The sequence below is a fragment of the Acanthisitta chloris genome, unplaced genomic scaffold, assembly GCF_000695815.1.
Source record: "Acanthisitta chloris isolate BGI_N310 unplaced genomic scaffold, ASM69581v1 scaffold17330, whole genome shotgun sequence".
NCBI lineage: Eukaryota > Metazoa > Chordata > Aves > Passeriformes > Acanthisittidae > Acanthisitta > Acanthisitta chloris.
This window is the reverse complement of record NW_008650108.1, coordinates 30,638-45,207: the sequence shown is the minus strand read 5'-3', so window position 1 is coordinate 45,207 and position 14,570 is coordinate 30,638. Positions and strand designations below refer to the sequence as shown.

The 14,570-nt window shown below is 38.9% G+C and overlaps 1 protein-coding gene across 1 annotated transcript in view; it reads right to left on the bottom strand.

Moving 5' to 3' along the window:
• Nucleotides 1-14,570, bottom strand: part of TRAPPC12 (trafficking protein particle complex 12) — a 47,744-nt gene that overhangs the window by 2,894 nt on the left and 30,280 nt on the right. Inside the window, 3 exon segments of the mRNA XM_009083759.1 lie at nucleotides 2,520-2,618; nucleotides 10,436-10,509; nucleotides 14,439-14,511. Of these exon segments, the coding sequence (XP_009082007.1) occupies nucleotides 2,520-2,618; nucleotides 10,436-10,509; nucleotides 14,439-14,511 (246 nt within the window).

The window sequence follows — 14,570 nt, the reverse complement described above, 5'->3', positions numbered from 1 at the left end:
GTGTAGGCTGAAGGAATGAGATATTTCAAAGCTGGCATAAAGAAGTACAGATTTTATGGGGCAGGGGGAAATGGGGAAGGGGATTACTAGAAAGGAACAAGTATTTCACCTAAGGGTATGGCCCATATATTGCTATTTGAGATGAAAAATAAGATTTGGAGAAGGCCCCTTTGGTAAATAAGTTAACAGTGTACTGGAGAGATGGAAGAAATAAAAAAATTAGTACTAGGTAAAATAAATCTATCAGAATCTATCAAAAGGAGTAAAATGAAACTAGCTGAGAAGCATAAAGCCATGGAAACCATGCAGCCCTCCAGTGGGGAGATTCAAGGGGCCCTCAAGAAATCACTTGTTTGTTCAAGAACAGGACGACACTACTAAAAATGTTTGTGACAAATGAGTTGAAGTCTCCTTAAGCTCTCAGATGGTGAATATTACACAGTCTTCCTAGGAAACTTGTTCCAGAATTCTTAAATTGCCTTGGTATTAGAAAATACACTCTATATTACTGCACTTTTTAACTGAACTTTTTGTCCTGTCCATGCTGGTCAGGGAGAAAGTACAAGTCCTCTTTTTCAAGGGCCTTTTTTACATACTTGAAAAATTTAACTTTCTCCATCTAGACTGAGAATCAATTTTCAAGCAAATCAGTGTTCACCCCCTTCTCATGGATAATGCTTTCTGGGTTCTCTCATAATTCTTACTCTTCTTCTCTGACCTCTCTCCTGTTACTTCACATCCTCCCCAAATGCCCACCTAAGGGGTCACAACACTCCAACTGATCTCTCACCAGTGGTGAGAATGGAAGAATCACTTTATGTTTCACATATGAATATGAAGTTTGCTTTTGCACCAAGTCTTTTGGAAGTCTGATTTGTTTACCCACATGTAGTTTGCTTACACTTAGCTTAACTCCTTTCTACAGAAGGGTGCCTTGCTGTTGCTTCCCATTTTGTATTTGTATATTACTCCCAGTCTTTGGTTTGAATCACAGCCAGTTTAACATTTCGGTTTCTCAACTTCTCAACTCCATATCCTTCAACAAGGAGCCTCCAATATACTATGTGCTTAAGCTTGTTGTTTGTCTGGAAACCAGTACCATTTTTCTTAAGTACTCCTAGGATTTATTTATTGCTTTTGAGTCTGGTTTGCAACAATCTACTGCAGAGGGTAAGGTCAGACAGCTTTCTACTTTCTAAATTCTTTAATGTGGTTATTTAAATGGCAGTTACAGTGAGCAGAGTCTATTAGCAACACACAGTATGATCCTAAAGACTAAAATGATTCACTGTTTCCCCATTGCACGTGAATTTGTTTTACAGGTCAGGTGATTGCTGATGGAATTACAGTGCTTCCGAAAATTTCTCTCTGGTAACCTCTGTCTTTTCCTGCATTCTTCACTTCTCTCATCCTCATTTCCCACTTACTTAAGGCAACAGCTGAAGGTTGTACATCAGATCTAGACCTCTTTATGCCCCACTACATGCGAACAAGGTACAATGCCTTAAACTAGTAAACTCAATTTAATTAAGAAAAAAACCACACAGAAAGTAAAGTTTTATGTGTTGAAAAAGGTTACAATTTTTGTCTAACTCCTGAATTACACTTGATTCTACATTATTGCTTCGTTTCGTATGTGTGATGTCTATTGTCAAACAGTATCTGTGACTGATAAGCAGCTGTAATCTGGCTCTCTTCCACTTCTCTTGGAAAATGTTCAAAGTTAACATTACAGTCTGAGGTTATTTGGGAATTACTACCTGTTTTTGAGAAGCTGTGACATTTGAATCTAAGAAAAATGCTTTCCCATTTTACTTGCAAGACATTTTTTTTTCAGAAAGTGCCTTGTCAACAGTGCACACATACCACAGAGTGATCTTACCAAAATGATGGTGCCCAGGCCTGCAACACATTTATACTTTAATTTGAACTTCTTGGTTTGGTTTACCTGTGCGGTGCTTATTTCTCTTAATACATCAAAATCTTACATCTGTTGCAACAGTACCCCCCCAGAGAGAGCTGAAGATTTTGTCACAAAAAAAAGACAACATGCCAACAATAAAACCTTATAGAAAAAAGGAAATAATTTGCATTTAGAAGCGATTCTTTTTAACTACTATCTAGAGCACATGAAAATGTCAAGGACTCCTCATACACCATTTTGCTATGTCCAGTCCTGAGAGTAAAACCAGTAAACAGTAAAGGCCTGTTGTTAGAGGCAGTGTCATGGAGGTCAATGACTTCAAATGACTGTAAGTTATGCTTTCCTACTGAGAGTGAAAGTTTTTCTATAGCAAATGGAGCTACAAACAGACTGGTGAGTGTGACACTAGGACAGACACTTTTGTCAGCAAAGCAGTACCAGTAACATACCCAGTCATTTTCCAGTAAGACTCTACAATTTGACATGTGCCCTATAAAAATGCTATAGTTTTAAATGCAACAATTATTCTCTACATAGCTCAATTATTCTCTACATCCTCAATGACTTAATAGCAAATGTAGAATAAAATGCATACCTGAAGGAAAATCCTTCCAATTCCACTCAGCAGCTGAGGCTCTTGCTGTGGGTAACATTTGATGACGGTGTGATAAGCATCCACAGCAAGCACATAGTCCTAAAGGTGAAAAGCACACGATCAGGTATTTAAACTCAGCATTCTTCAGCCTTTATGTTTCCTTCTTTTTAAAGACATATTCAAACAGAATTAAAGTGATTGCAACTTGTTGGTGGGACAGAATTTCTACCAATCACTGCTGGCACTAAGAGCTGACTATACCGGTCTTTTCTCAGTTACACTGCAACTGCATATACAGGGGGTCTTTTTTTTTTTTTTTTTTTTTTAACTGGAGCATATTCGTTTTGTAGCTAAATGCTAAAAACTAAAACTCTGAACATTTACTCTTCAGCTTAGATTATGATTTAGGACGAAAGTCAAGCACCTTCTCTGTGACTGGGGTATACATACTTGAGAGGTGTCTCACATTTCAAATATATGTATAATTTACACGGTTTAACAAACCATATTCTGAAGCTTTGGGAACTGTCTATGCACATGCTCTTAAGTTGTGAAAAATGCCAGAAACAGAAATTCCTACACATTTTCAGTACACAAACTAGCACTACTGCCAAGGGAAACAAGACACCTTCCACCCCTCTACCCAAACCGTTGTTTTTTTCTACTATACTGCATAAAAGCAAAAGTAATCTAAATAGAAAACTGATTTGGGCTAAGGCTACGTAAGGGGTGGGCTGGTTCTGATCTCCAGAAAGCTTTGCAAGCGATACCACTTCACATCTGCACAAAGGCTGTGTTGGCAAGGGGCAGCTCTGAGATCTGCCTGCTCAAGATGCAGTGCCACCATACCCTCTAGCTAATGACCAGTGACAAAAGATGAAACAAAATCATGGTTCCATTTCCCACAGGCAAGAAATGCCCATGTGACTGACTCCTGCAGTCCAGCTGTTTCGTGCTTAAACCACAGTAATTCAGTGATCTGGACAGTCCATGACTTTCAGAGCCTGGATACATGGTGCTTGGCAGGCACACATGAGAAACAGTGAGTGTGGCTCTCGGCTGACTGGAAGACACGCTGTAGGTCTGTTCACAGGGCACAGGGCTGCACTAGCCTCAGCTACAGCTTCTTGGAGAAACTGAGCAGAGGCAGAGAGTGCCTGTCTCTGCTTATAAAGGCCAAACTATGCAAAGACAGAAGACTCTGTGCTGTAATAATTTAGTGCTTCTTAACAGTCCTGCCCTTCAACTTAATACAAGAATTTGTGGTGGGTGTTAGGAAGCAAATAATCTTTCAAAACTGCACAGACATCTTGGGATATTTTTTACCCAATCATTTTCCTTGGTCAAATTTTGGTACTTCTTTAACTTGTCCCTAATGAGATTGCAGCTACTAGTAACGGTAGTTTTTCTTCATCTCTTGCTTAGTCTGAGGAGGCAATGTTCCTCAGGTGTAATGGATTTCTTTTCCTGATGCTGCACTTAAAATGACTGAACCCCACATCTAGCTGTGGAGTCCTCAGCATAGGGAAAACATGAGCCTGTTGGAGCAGGTCCAGAGAAGTGCCACAAAAATTATCAGAATGATGGAACACCTCTCAGGAGGGAAAGGCTGAGAGTTGGGGTTGTTCAGCCTGGAAAAGAAGGGGAGACCTCACTGTGGCCTTTCAGTACTTGAAACAGGCTTGTAAGAAAGATGGGGACAAACCTTTTATCAGGGCCTGTTGTGACAGGACAAGAGGTAATGGTTTTAAACTAAAGAAGGGATGACTTACACTAGGTGTAAGAAAGACACTTTTTACAACGAGGACAATGAAATACAGGCACAGGTTGCCCAGAGAGGTCATGGATGCCCCATTCCTGGAAATGTTCCAGGTCAGGTTGGATGTGGTACCCAATCCAGTTCAAGATGTCCCAGTGCACTTCAGGGGGAGGTTGGACTAAATGACCTTTAAGGGTCTGTTCCAACCCAAACCATTCTATTCAGAACATATTTATTGTTTCATACAAACAAAAAAAACCCCATCAAGACAAAGCTTTGGAGTCTGATCTGTGTATGAGAGAAATTACATGTCCCACAATAGTAGAAGCTGACTTAAACAGCCCAGGAAGCACTCTGCAGGACCTTTCTTTTGCAAATAACTTGTATACTGTGGGTATAATGATTAGTTCCAAACAATTACTAACAGTTAGAGTTCATTCTAATTCCAATGTGCCATGCCATGTTCACACTTAGTATTGGTAATGGAAAGAGCAAATCCAGCAGGTCATATACACAATATATTTATTTAAATTCTGATTTATTTAACACTCAGAACTCAGATGTGATGAAAACAATGCAACCACAATTTTTCATAAATTTATGACATAGGAAAAACTAAATTTTCACTGTAACAGCTCTCAGTAAAGGACTTAATTGATCATGGAGTCCCACTGTGTTAGGCAGGCATAAAAAACTTGGAATAAGAACCCTGTGATCTAGCTCCTTAGAGGAACCCCAGCCATGCTTGTATTACCTATTAATCCCTGCAAGACTATAATCTATAAAATCTGAAGGATTGTCTATGACTGTGAATTTTATCCCTTCAAGCATAAAATGTGCTCACTGGAGAAGTAATTTTACTATAACAAATTCTCAATGTCTTCCAGTTCTATGGTCCAAAGCTGCCCCTTACCCACTGCTCACTCTCGTGCACATTCTAAGGCTTTGGCTACGCAACAAAGATGCACAGCACAACCATGAGGGATGGGAGCTTTGCAGTCACATCCCCAAACTGATGCAGAAACAATTCCCAGGAGATGATGCAGTAAGTTGATATGAAAATGCTTCTGTCAGCTTAATTTACAGCTTAGCAGGAACTGACTGCAGAAATGCCTCAGCTGCACGACTGGGCACTGTTTGCACAATTACAGCCCCACAGGTTCCCTAGTGTAGGTAGCAGCCAGCCTTAGTAGGCACAAGCAGCCAAGTCTTGGAGGCCCATGCTGCAGGGGCTTCATGGATTTGGCCTAGTCAGGCAAAAAAACCTTCCTTCTCTTTTGCATTCCCTATGAAATGACTCCCCAACACTCTCTGCATTTTAACTAGGAGTACATAAACACTGATACCTCCTAAAATGTGAGAGTACAGGTGAACATTAAGAGTCTATGCACTGTGTTGGTGGACACTGCACCCTGTTTCCGTATGACAGTACAGCATGTTGTACCTGTGCTTACCCACCCCGTGCCTTGCAGTGCCTATCACAGGAATGGGACCCATTTCTTCCAGGAGACGACAGGAGACTTAAGTTATATATGTCCAAAGCCACCCCTGAGCGTAGGCAAGGATGCCCCAGGATGAAACTGTAAAACAGCTCACTTCTAAATACAACCATTTACAGTTACCCCAGGATCCCACAGTGAGTTTTATAGCCATTTACCCTTCTCCCCACACTATCATGGATGCATTAGGAGATTTCTCAAATATCCTACGTATGATACAGAATGATACTATTCTGTGGTAAGTTACAGAGGTATCTTATCTGACAGTTCCTTCCAATGGAGCTTATTGTAAAATAGATGATATTTGGTCTCACACACTAAAGACTGGTGTCATTCCCAGTTTTGCTAACGTGACATGGTCCAAGAAAAATTGTCTGATAGAATGATAAACACCCTCCCCCTCATAGGAGTGAAGTCATGGATGTCACAAGATGTGGTTGCGAGGAGAAAAAGGTATTAAGTATTGCCAGCAAAATCCCCAATGGCTACAGCTTGTTAACTTAAGACTTAAAGGTGGGGCTGATGTATTGCCATGGTCTTTAAAGATTACAAGCATTTAGATTTTCCACACCTTCATTAAAAAAAATTCCAAAAGGACTGAAGTTACACAATTCAGGATATGAATGAGCCAATTGTTTTATAATTCAATACCTCTTCTATTATGAAAATTTTTGGCTGGCATTAAGTATACTAATCCAAAATAGTTCTAGTAAGCCACTGGACCTACTTGCACAAAAATGGCAACTGGGGTTTGTTTTTCCTTTAATGCACCACAGTCTAACTGTACTTCCCTTCATGGTCACTGCATTATACATTTTCATGTTTCCCTCATCACCACCTTAAAATATTAATTAAGAGATATTTAGAAATAAGCATAAATGACTGTGATGTGTGGAATGCTGAGAGTAGGTTCCTAGACTAAAACTCAACCCTAGACTAAAAGTCAACTCTAGTTATACAAAGTGTATAGTTCATATATATTTTTGGAAGAGAGGACAGGGATAACTTACCCTTCCCCTCTATCTAGTGCACTTGTGGAAGGGTTATGAAAGCAGAGATGCACAGTGCTGTGAATCCAAAGAGCTGTACTGCAGCACAGTTAGGCAAAAGACATGATGATTCACGCAGTCTTTCTCCTTTAAATCATAGAGGAACTGAAGTCCTTAGACATCAGTCCCTTGCATCACTAGCACAAGCTGTTACCTCCTTCTTAGTACAGTTTTAATTGTATTAGAACCAAATTAAAATCAATTCTAATGCTTTTGTTTTACCAAGGGCAAATTCTATAAAATCTAAGACAACACCGAAAAATCTAAAAAGTGCCTTTAATTACAGTACATTTTTAATATATATGGAAAATTCTTAAGTGTTTATTCCTTAGAGAGATAAAAGTCTGGTAAGATAATGTCAAAAGCAATTTTAACTTAAAAAGTTTTCAAGACACTTCCATGGTGATTTAGTAAAGTGACAGACATTTTGCAATTAGACTTCTGAAATGAAGCAATGCACATCATCAGTTGCATTTTAAATGAATATTCCTCCATGCTGCTATATTCAGGATATGCTTTCATAGTAGTTTAGGCCTAGAGTTCTTGTAAACAGAAGTATACAGTGACATGTTACATGGTCTCCCCTTCCTGCTGTACTTCCACATCCTTCCTTAGGTAGCCCTTGCTCACAGGAAGTGAAAAAGCTGTTTGACATCAGTTGATATGACTGAGATCCACCATTTCATCATCTTTGTCATTTTGTTAAGTCCAACAGTGGTGCACAGAAGGAAGCTAGAAGGCTTTTAAGAAAAGTTGTACAAAGAAAGGGACCAGAACAGGGAGAAAAGGCATAGCAATATTGCCTTAAAACTGCTGCCCAACTACCACTGGTCACATGGATAAAGGGACACAGCAGACAGAACTCAGTACCTAGGGAAGACAGTCCCAGGGTAAAGGAGACATGACTGATTTCTTGTTCCACTATAGGTTTCCTGTGCAAGTCTGGTTGAATCACTTCTTTGTGCTTCACTCACTACCTCCAAAATAATATACCCCTTCATCCCAAGAATTTAACTGTGAAACCAATGAGGTTGTATTTAAAAAGACAAAAATCATTATGCTACATAAACAGAATTCTTTCATTCAGACAAGTAATGCAGAAGAGATATGACATGAAATAAACCTAATTAGAGTTGAGGATAACTAAAGTAGATTTAAATAGTTAACATCTAATAAAAGTAATTTTTTTTAATTTTCAAGTGTCAATCCTTACAAGATTGTTCCCTATTAAATACTACTGTAGTTTTTCTGGCCAAAGAAGGAGGTTAGTAAAAGTAAGACAGTAAGTTTTTCTCTTTTTTTCTTACCGATGTCACACAATTTTACTTCAATAAATGATTATTATTAATCTACTGCTAGCAGAAGGTATTCCACCCCCGACCAGTACGTGGGGACCAATATTGCAATATTGTAAATGGTCACTAGATGGCAATAGATGGCACCGACTCGGAAAACCCACTCTGTTTTCTTCGTAAATTACATACACTTGAAACTCTTGAATAAGAACAAATGCAGTTTTTAAAGTGTATTACACAACAGCAAACAAAACGTGGAACTGTGCTCAATTAATATAATTGTCCATGGGAGAACTTACGAAATTGTGTTTAAAAATTGTTTGAAGAAATAGTTTCATGCTGAATACTCTGGAAGGTGGAGAAGATGATTACAGTATTGCTGCATGTTAGAATGGTCTAGGGATAGTTCTGAACACTGAGATACTCACAACTACTCCATAGCCAATGCACTAAAATGCAAATTCCAGATGCAAGTAATTATGCAATAAAACAAGGGAGCCTAGAGGGAAACCACACAGGGACCCTTTGTTAGGAACTGCAGTGATAGGACAAACGGTAATGGGTACAAACTGAAGGAGGTTAGGAGATTAGATATCAGGAAAAAGGTTTTTTACTGTGAGGGTGGTGAGATACTGGCACAGGTTGCCCAGGGAAGCAGCTGACGCCCCAATCCTGGCAGTGTTTAAAAGCAGGTTGGATAAAGCTCTGAGCAACCTGGTCTGGTGGGAGGTGTCCCTGCCCATGGCAGGAGGTTGGGACTTGGTGATCGCTAAGGTGAATCTATGCATCTATGCAGTTGTAGCTAATCTGGAAGTTATTGTGGAACCATAAATTTCAAACTTAACACCTGTGAGATAGGCCCAAAATATAACTAGTCTTAAGAAGTATCTGAGCTGCAGTATTTCTGAAGTACCATTTCCAAAAAGGTGATCATAGGTATTCACAAATATTTCTATTACTCAAAGAAAACAGCACTAACAAGACCAAATGAGAGAAAGGTGAGAATCGTGCATGCATGTGGATTTGTGTGTACATGAGAAGAAAAGCACTTTAAGACTTAAAAACAATTCACAGCCAAAAGTAAAGTGAACTTTGTGAAAATATATAGAATCATTTACATATTAATATATTCTGCTTTGTTTGGGATGGCAACTCATGCTTTGCATCACTTGCTTTTTGAAAATGAAAGTTCCTTCAAAACAGGAATGTATGTCATGTACCTATTTAAAAACACAAATGCTTACTAACTCTTAAGAATATCTCATAGTTTAATGGACAATTATTTCTATTCAAGACAGAAATGTTATCACAATATAATTATGAAAAGAAATTTATATTCTCCATAATTATAACTCCATTTCATGTAAATCTGGATAACTGGTTCTTGTATTTCTAAAACAAAAAAAAAAGGAAAATCATACTTTTTGAGGTACTGTAATATTAAGAATGGAGCCCTGTTTGGTAAGTAGCTTAGTAAACATGAGAGAATCAGGTCTGGCATGACCCTGGGCAACTGAAGAGCAGGGTGCCTGTAAAGATTATACTGCTGACAGCCCTGCTCTGAGGCGGTTGCTGCTAATTGATTTGTGAAGTACACTTGAGCTTAGGATAACAGTAGCTTGCTGCAAAAATGGTGATATCCCTGTTTCCATGACCATTAGGTGATTGGCAGAAGAAGTTTTGTTTCTACTTCTTGAATACAAGGAGAAGCTAAGAGTGTTGCAACAAATGGAGTAAAATTGGTTTTAAAAGTAAGGAGGAATCAAGGAAAAAAAAAAGCAACAGTGGAAGATAGTCACTTGTGCTTTTATTCTTTTCTCTTCTGCTCCTACCCGCTAGTGAGGATTTAAACTTGAAAGCAGATGTATTACAGCTGAGATCAGTTGACAAGAGATGATGTACTCAGACATTCTGGATCTTCATCAGATACAAAGGCTACAGTGTTATTAATCCTCACAAATAGAGCAACATTCCTAGTGCACAGTTTGAAAAAGACAGAGCACATAATTGCTTTTAATTAGAGCATTTAGTTAAGTGTTTGAAAAATTCAATTTAAAAATGCAAATTCTGTATTGTTATTGCATGTTCTCTAGGATGATTTGGGGAGAAATAAGTACAGATACATTCCCAAAGAACATTGCTGCAAATAGCTATCTATTAAATAAGACATTATTAAGTCTAATTAATTCTTCACTAAGCAAAACCTTCATGTACTGTCAGGTAGTCTTATCTATGCACCAGTAATTTGCCTGCACTTTCTCTGACATTCTATTCTGGAATATACGGTACCTGTGCAGCTCTGCCACCCACGTACCTTCATCATTAGCAGACAGTTTGCCATGGAGTACATCACCCGGCCCAGACGTGACCTCCACAGCTGAACAGAGGCTGCAAAATAAGAGCACAGCTTGTGAATTTGCACAAATAAATTAGAGGTTCTTTCTTGCCATCAATTATTGGTCCTATGAATTACGATTTTGAAAGGTCCTCCTCGTTAACACCGCTGGGTTTTAGCCTAGAATTTTTAATTCTCAGCCATGCTGCAGCAGCAGAGAATTCTGCATCTCTTAGAGGGAATTGCTTAGGCAGCTCTGGGTACCAAACACCATGCAACAACACAGAGCAATGGAGAGGCACTCAGCTTCCAGCTCAGGCCAAATATTGAACACCAAAAGAAGGCACTCATTTTCCAACATCAGAACAAAAGGCCCATAAATGGATTCAAGTGATAATGAGCAGCAGTTTAAAAACATGTAATCTACAGCATTAAATGTGATAAATTCAAAAATCAAACATAGCTAAAATGTCATTTCAGAGCCAAAACATGCAGAGTGAGAACCGTCTGAGTCTGGGACTGTTTGTGCTTGCCTCTGGCTTAAAGATATGCTGGAAAAAATCTGCCAAGCCTGTCTGCTTTCCCCATGCTCCTGGAGCTTGCAGGCATTAAAAACTGCAGCAGCAGATTTCTCTCTCTTGCTTTGCAGACAGTCCCCTGATGTTGTAAGGATCTATGTTCACACACAGATTCTTATTTTCTCTTGTGCTACAGTACCATAGATCGATACTAGAAATATTCCTCTAATCCTCAAAAATAAACATTACAGCTATTAATTTAGTCCATTTGGAAAATAAATGTCTCTCAGTCAATCAGCTGTCAAGGTCACTGCAATGATTTGAAGGGGGGTGGGAGGAGGGAGAAGAGGCTATTTCAATGAGATTGTGATAACTGAGATCGCTCATTTTTATCATTAATGTAGTCTCTGCTGAAAGCATAGCAGGTCACACAGATAGTTCTTTCAGCATGCATAAATGTCAGTACAAATAAGAAGAGCTTGGTGAAATGTCTACTCCCATTCCTGAAAAGGAAAAATCCTTCAATCCTTTCCAACAATAAAACAAAATCAAAAAAGCCCCAACCCATGAATATTCTCAAATTATCTTTGTCAAAAGAAGGGTATAATGTGGTGCCCAATACTGAACCCAGCATTTCATCCACTGTACCTTTAAATCATTCATTACTCCTAGCTTTTGTTTTAGAAATTCCCCCTTGACCACACATTGCTGATGCTACTAATGGAGAGGATGCTATAAATGATGAGCAAATATTTTATGACACATTTCCTTTTTTTTTCTTTCCTTGTGGATGTCTGTAAAACCTAGACATAATTAAATAATTCCCTGTTATTACTTAAGTATGTATCTCAGTTTTGCATGTCCTCATAGTTTGGTAACCACACTCAGCTTTTTAGGACACAGGTGACAACAAATTATATGCCGATTCCTACACTGCAGACATCTAAGTTCCCTGCTAACAATCAGATAGCACCAGCTACAGTTCTCAGAAAAGGACTGCAAAGCAGGCAGTCCAGATGTCTTCAGTCTGTTTATAAACTGAATGGGAGTCTGGTCTGGAAATTCCACAGCCCTGTGCTTCTTAGCACTGGCAGAAAGAGGTTAAAGCAAAGCAGTAAACGAAACCAAAAACCTAACAGCAGATCACTGAATGTTACCAAGATTCCTGAAAACCTCTCTGCAGGTTCATGCAGCCATGCTTCCACTCTGAGCATTTCCTTTTCCTTGTTATTTATCAGGGACTCTGTAATTCCACACTGCCATTCATTTCAATAGGAGCTCTGTGCACTGCGAAGTTGCAAAACTGGCATCTTACAGAATGTGTTACCAGGCAAGTGGTGCAATGCTAAATCTCTCTCCCTGTTGAAAAACTGGCAAATGAGGTGTTCTGTTCCAGACTGGAGGAGATGTACACAGTAAGTCGATTGGTGTTTCACCTTCTTACACCAGCAGCATGGAAATTACAGGCTAAGCATAATCCCTATAATGAATTAGGGCTGTCTTCACATAAAGTTAATAAGGTTTGCTTCAGCTAGTCTCAGATGAAAAAAAAGAAAACCCATTATCAGCCTCCTGGAGCTCCAAATGCAGCAAGGAAGCAGACAGGGAGCAGACCTGGCTGACCTCCACAGACAATAGCAGTCAACAGTCTCTGCAAAGGTCCTGTGGGCTTTTTGGCAGTCTTAAATCTACAGGCAGCTGCATAGTAGACATGGAAAGATCTCTCAAAATTTTCTGCAGCCACGTCCCTTGGTAACTACTAGCTGCTGCTTTTCTAACTATGCTGCCTCCTGAGCCCATCTGAGCTCTGAGGCAGCAAGCAGAGAGGAAAAGCAAGGAGCCAGAAACTCCTGAGTGAGGCAGACTGCAGGACACAGGATTATGGCCCAGCTAGGAAAAGGTCCTTGTACCTTAAAGGGGGATCAATGTCTTGATTTTAAAGTGGCAAAAAGGAAAAGAATGTGGGGATAAGGACAAAAAATTCTGGTAGAAAGGGGTGACAGGGAAAAGTATGTAGGAGAACAGAGGCAAAAAGAATAGTAGATACAAAGGGAGAAGGACACAAACTCCTGAAGCACTGTGGATAAATCTTCATTATCAGATTTTTTCCTTTTCGTAACCCTTTTGAGACGAGTAGTAAATGTATTCATTTGACTGTATGTGCAAATATCTTCATGATATATGCTGAGCACGTATGTTCATGTTTTTAGGACACATCTAGAATGCGTATTAAGTCAAGTACAGTAGCAGCTGCTTTTACATCCATTTAAACTGCAGACCAGGCAGAAGAGTTCAGACAGGTCTGCACCCTTCTATATGCACAATGTTTTAAGGAATTATCTATAATAATTTTTTTACTCTGCTACTAGCTCTACTTGGCCTCTTCCAATCTCAGGAGGCAGACTTTTGCTTCCCAGAAGCTCTAAGTGAATCCTATCCTAGAAAGAAGTTGGTATGATTCCTTAGATGGTTAGCTGAAGCTCAGATGTTTAGGTTTTAGTTTTCTTGGTATAATGTTTTGAACTTGCTAGGTACCATGAGAAGTCCACATAACAATGCCCGAATTGTCACCTCTTGTCCAATTCTTAAGTATAATCCAATGACCTCTTAAGTACAAAACCTATAAAAAAACAAATGCTTGGACAACTAATTTGCCCTGATGACCTTTTTCTATGCAGTAATGTATCCTATACTACTGAAACTAAACAACTAAGATAGAAAGGACAGGAAAAAACATAACTGGATACAAAATAATGAAAATGTTGATGTAGCTGTTCTAAAGAGTGCCTTAGATATTCAGGAATCAGACTACCATGCAGCTATAGTGAGACTCAGCCATCTATGCAGCAGCATCCTAGGCCAGTGGAGCCATGGTATGATGGCAGTTCAGTCTGAAAAACTGAGTGGATGTCAGACATGGGGTAGAGAGGAGTCAGTCAGTCAAGGCTTAAGATGAAACATGCGTCTAGTTGCAGCAGCCATACACTTATATATTCATCACTAAAGGATAGCAACCATGTTCTTTGTTTCTTCTAAGTAAGAAAAAAATTGATTTACTGCATTAGTTTGATCAAGGGCAAAACTGTGAAATTAATTCCAGCAAATATTAAGTACAAGGTGTATCATTTCAGAGGCTGAATAGGCTATGAGATTATGAAAATACTGATTTAACCAATCTGGGGCAGTCTTGTGAAAACTTCTGGCATACTTAGGCAAGCAATAAAAACAGACTGCCTGTGAAAAAAATGTTTAAAGAATACTTACCTTGTCTGTTCTCCTGTGTAATGTTAGTCATACTTCCATCTTCAGCTAAGCCTTGTTCCAAATTTTCTAGTATCTGTAGTAAATTTTTTAAAGTAACCAACATGGGTTCAAACAGCACTATATATTTAATGCAAATTATCTACAATTGACAAGCAATAAAAACAGACTGCCTGTGAAAAAAATGTTTAAAGAATACTTACCTTGTCTGTTCTCCTGTGTAATGTTAGTCATACTTCCATCTTCAGCTAAGCCTTGTTCCAAATTTTCTAGTATCTGTAGTAAATTTTTTAAAGTAACCAACATGGGTTCAAACAGCACTATATATTTAATGC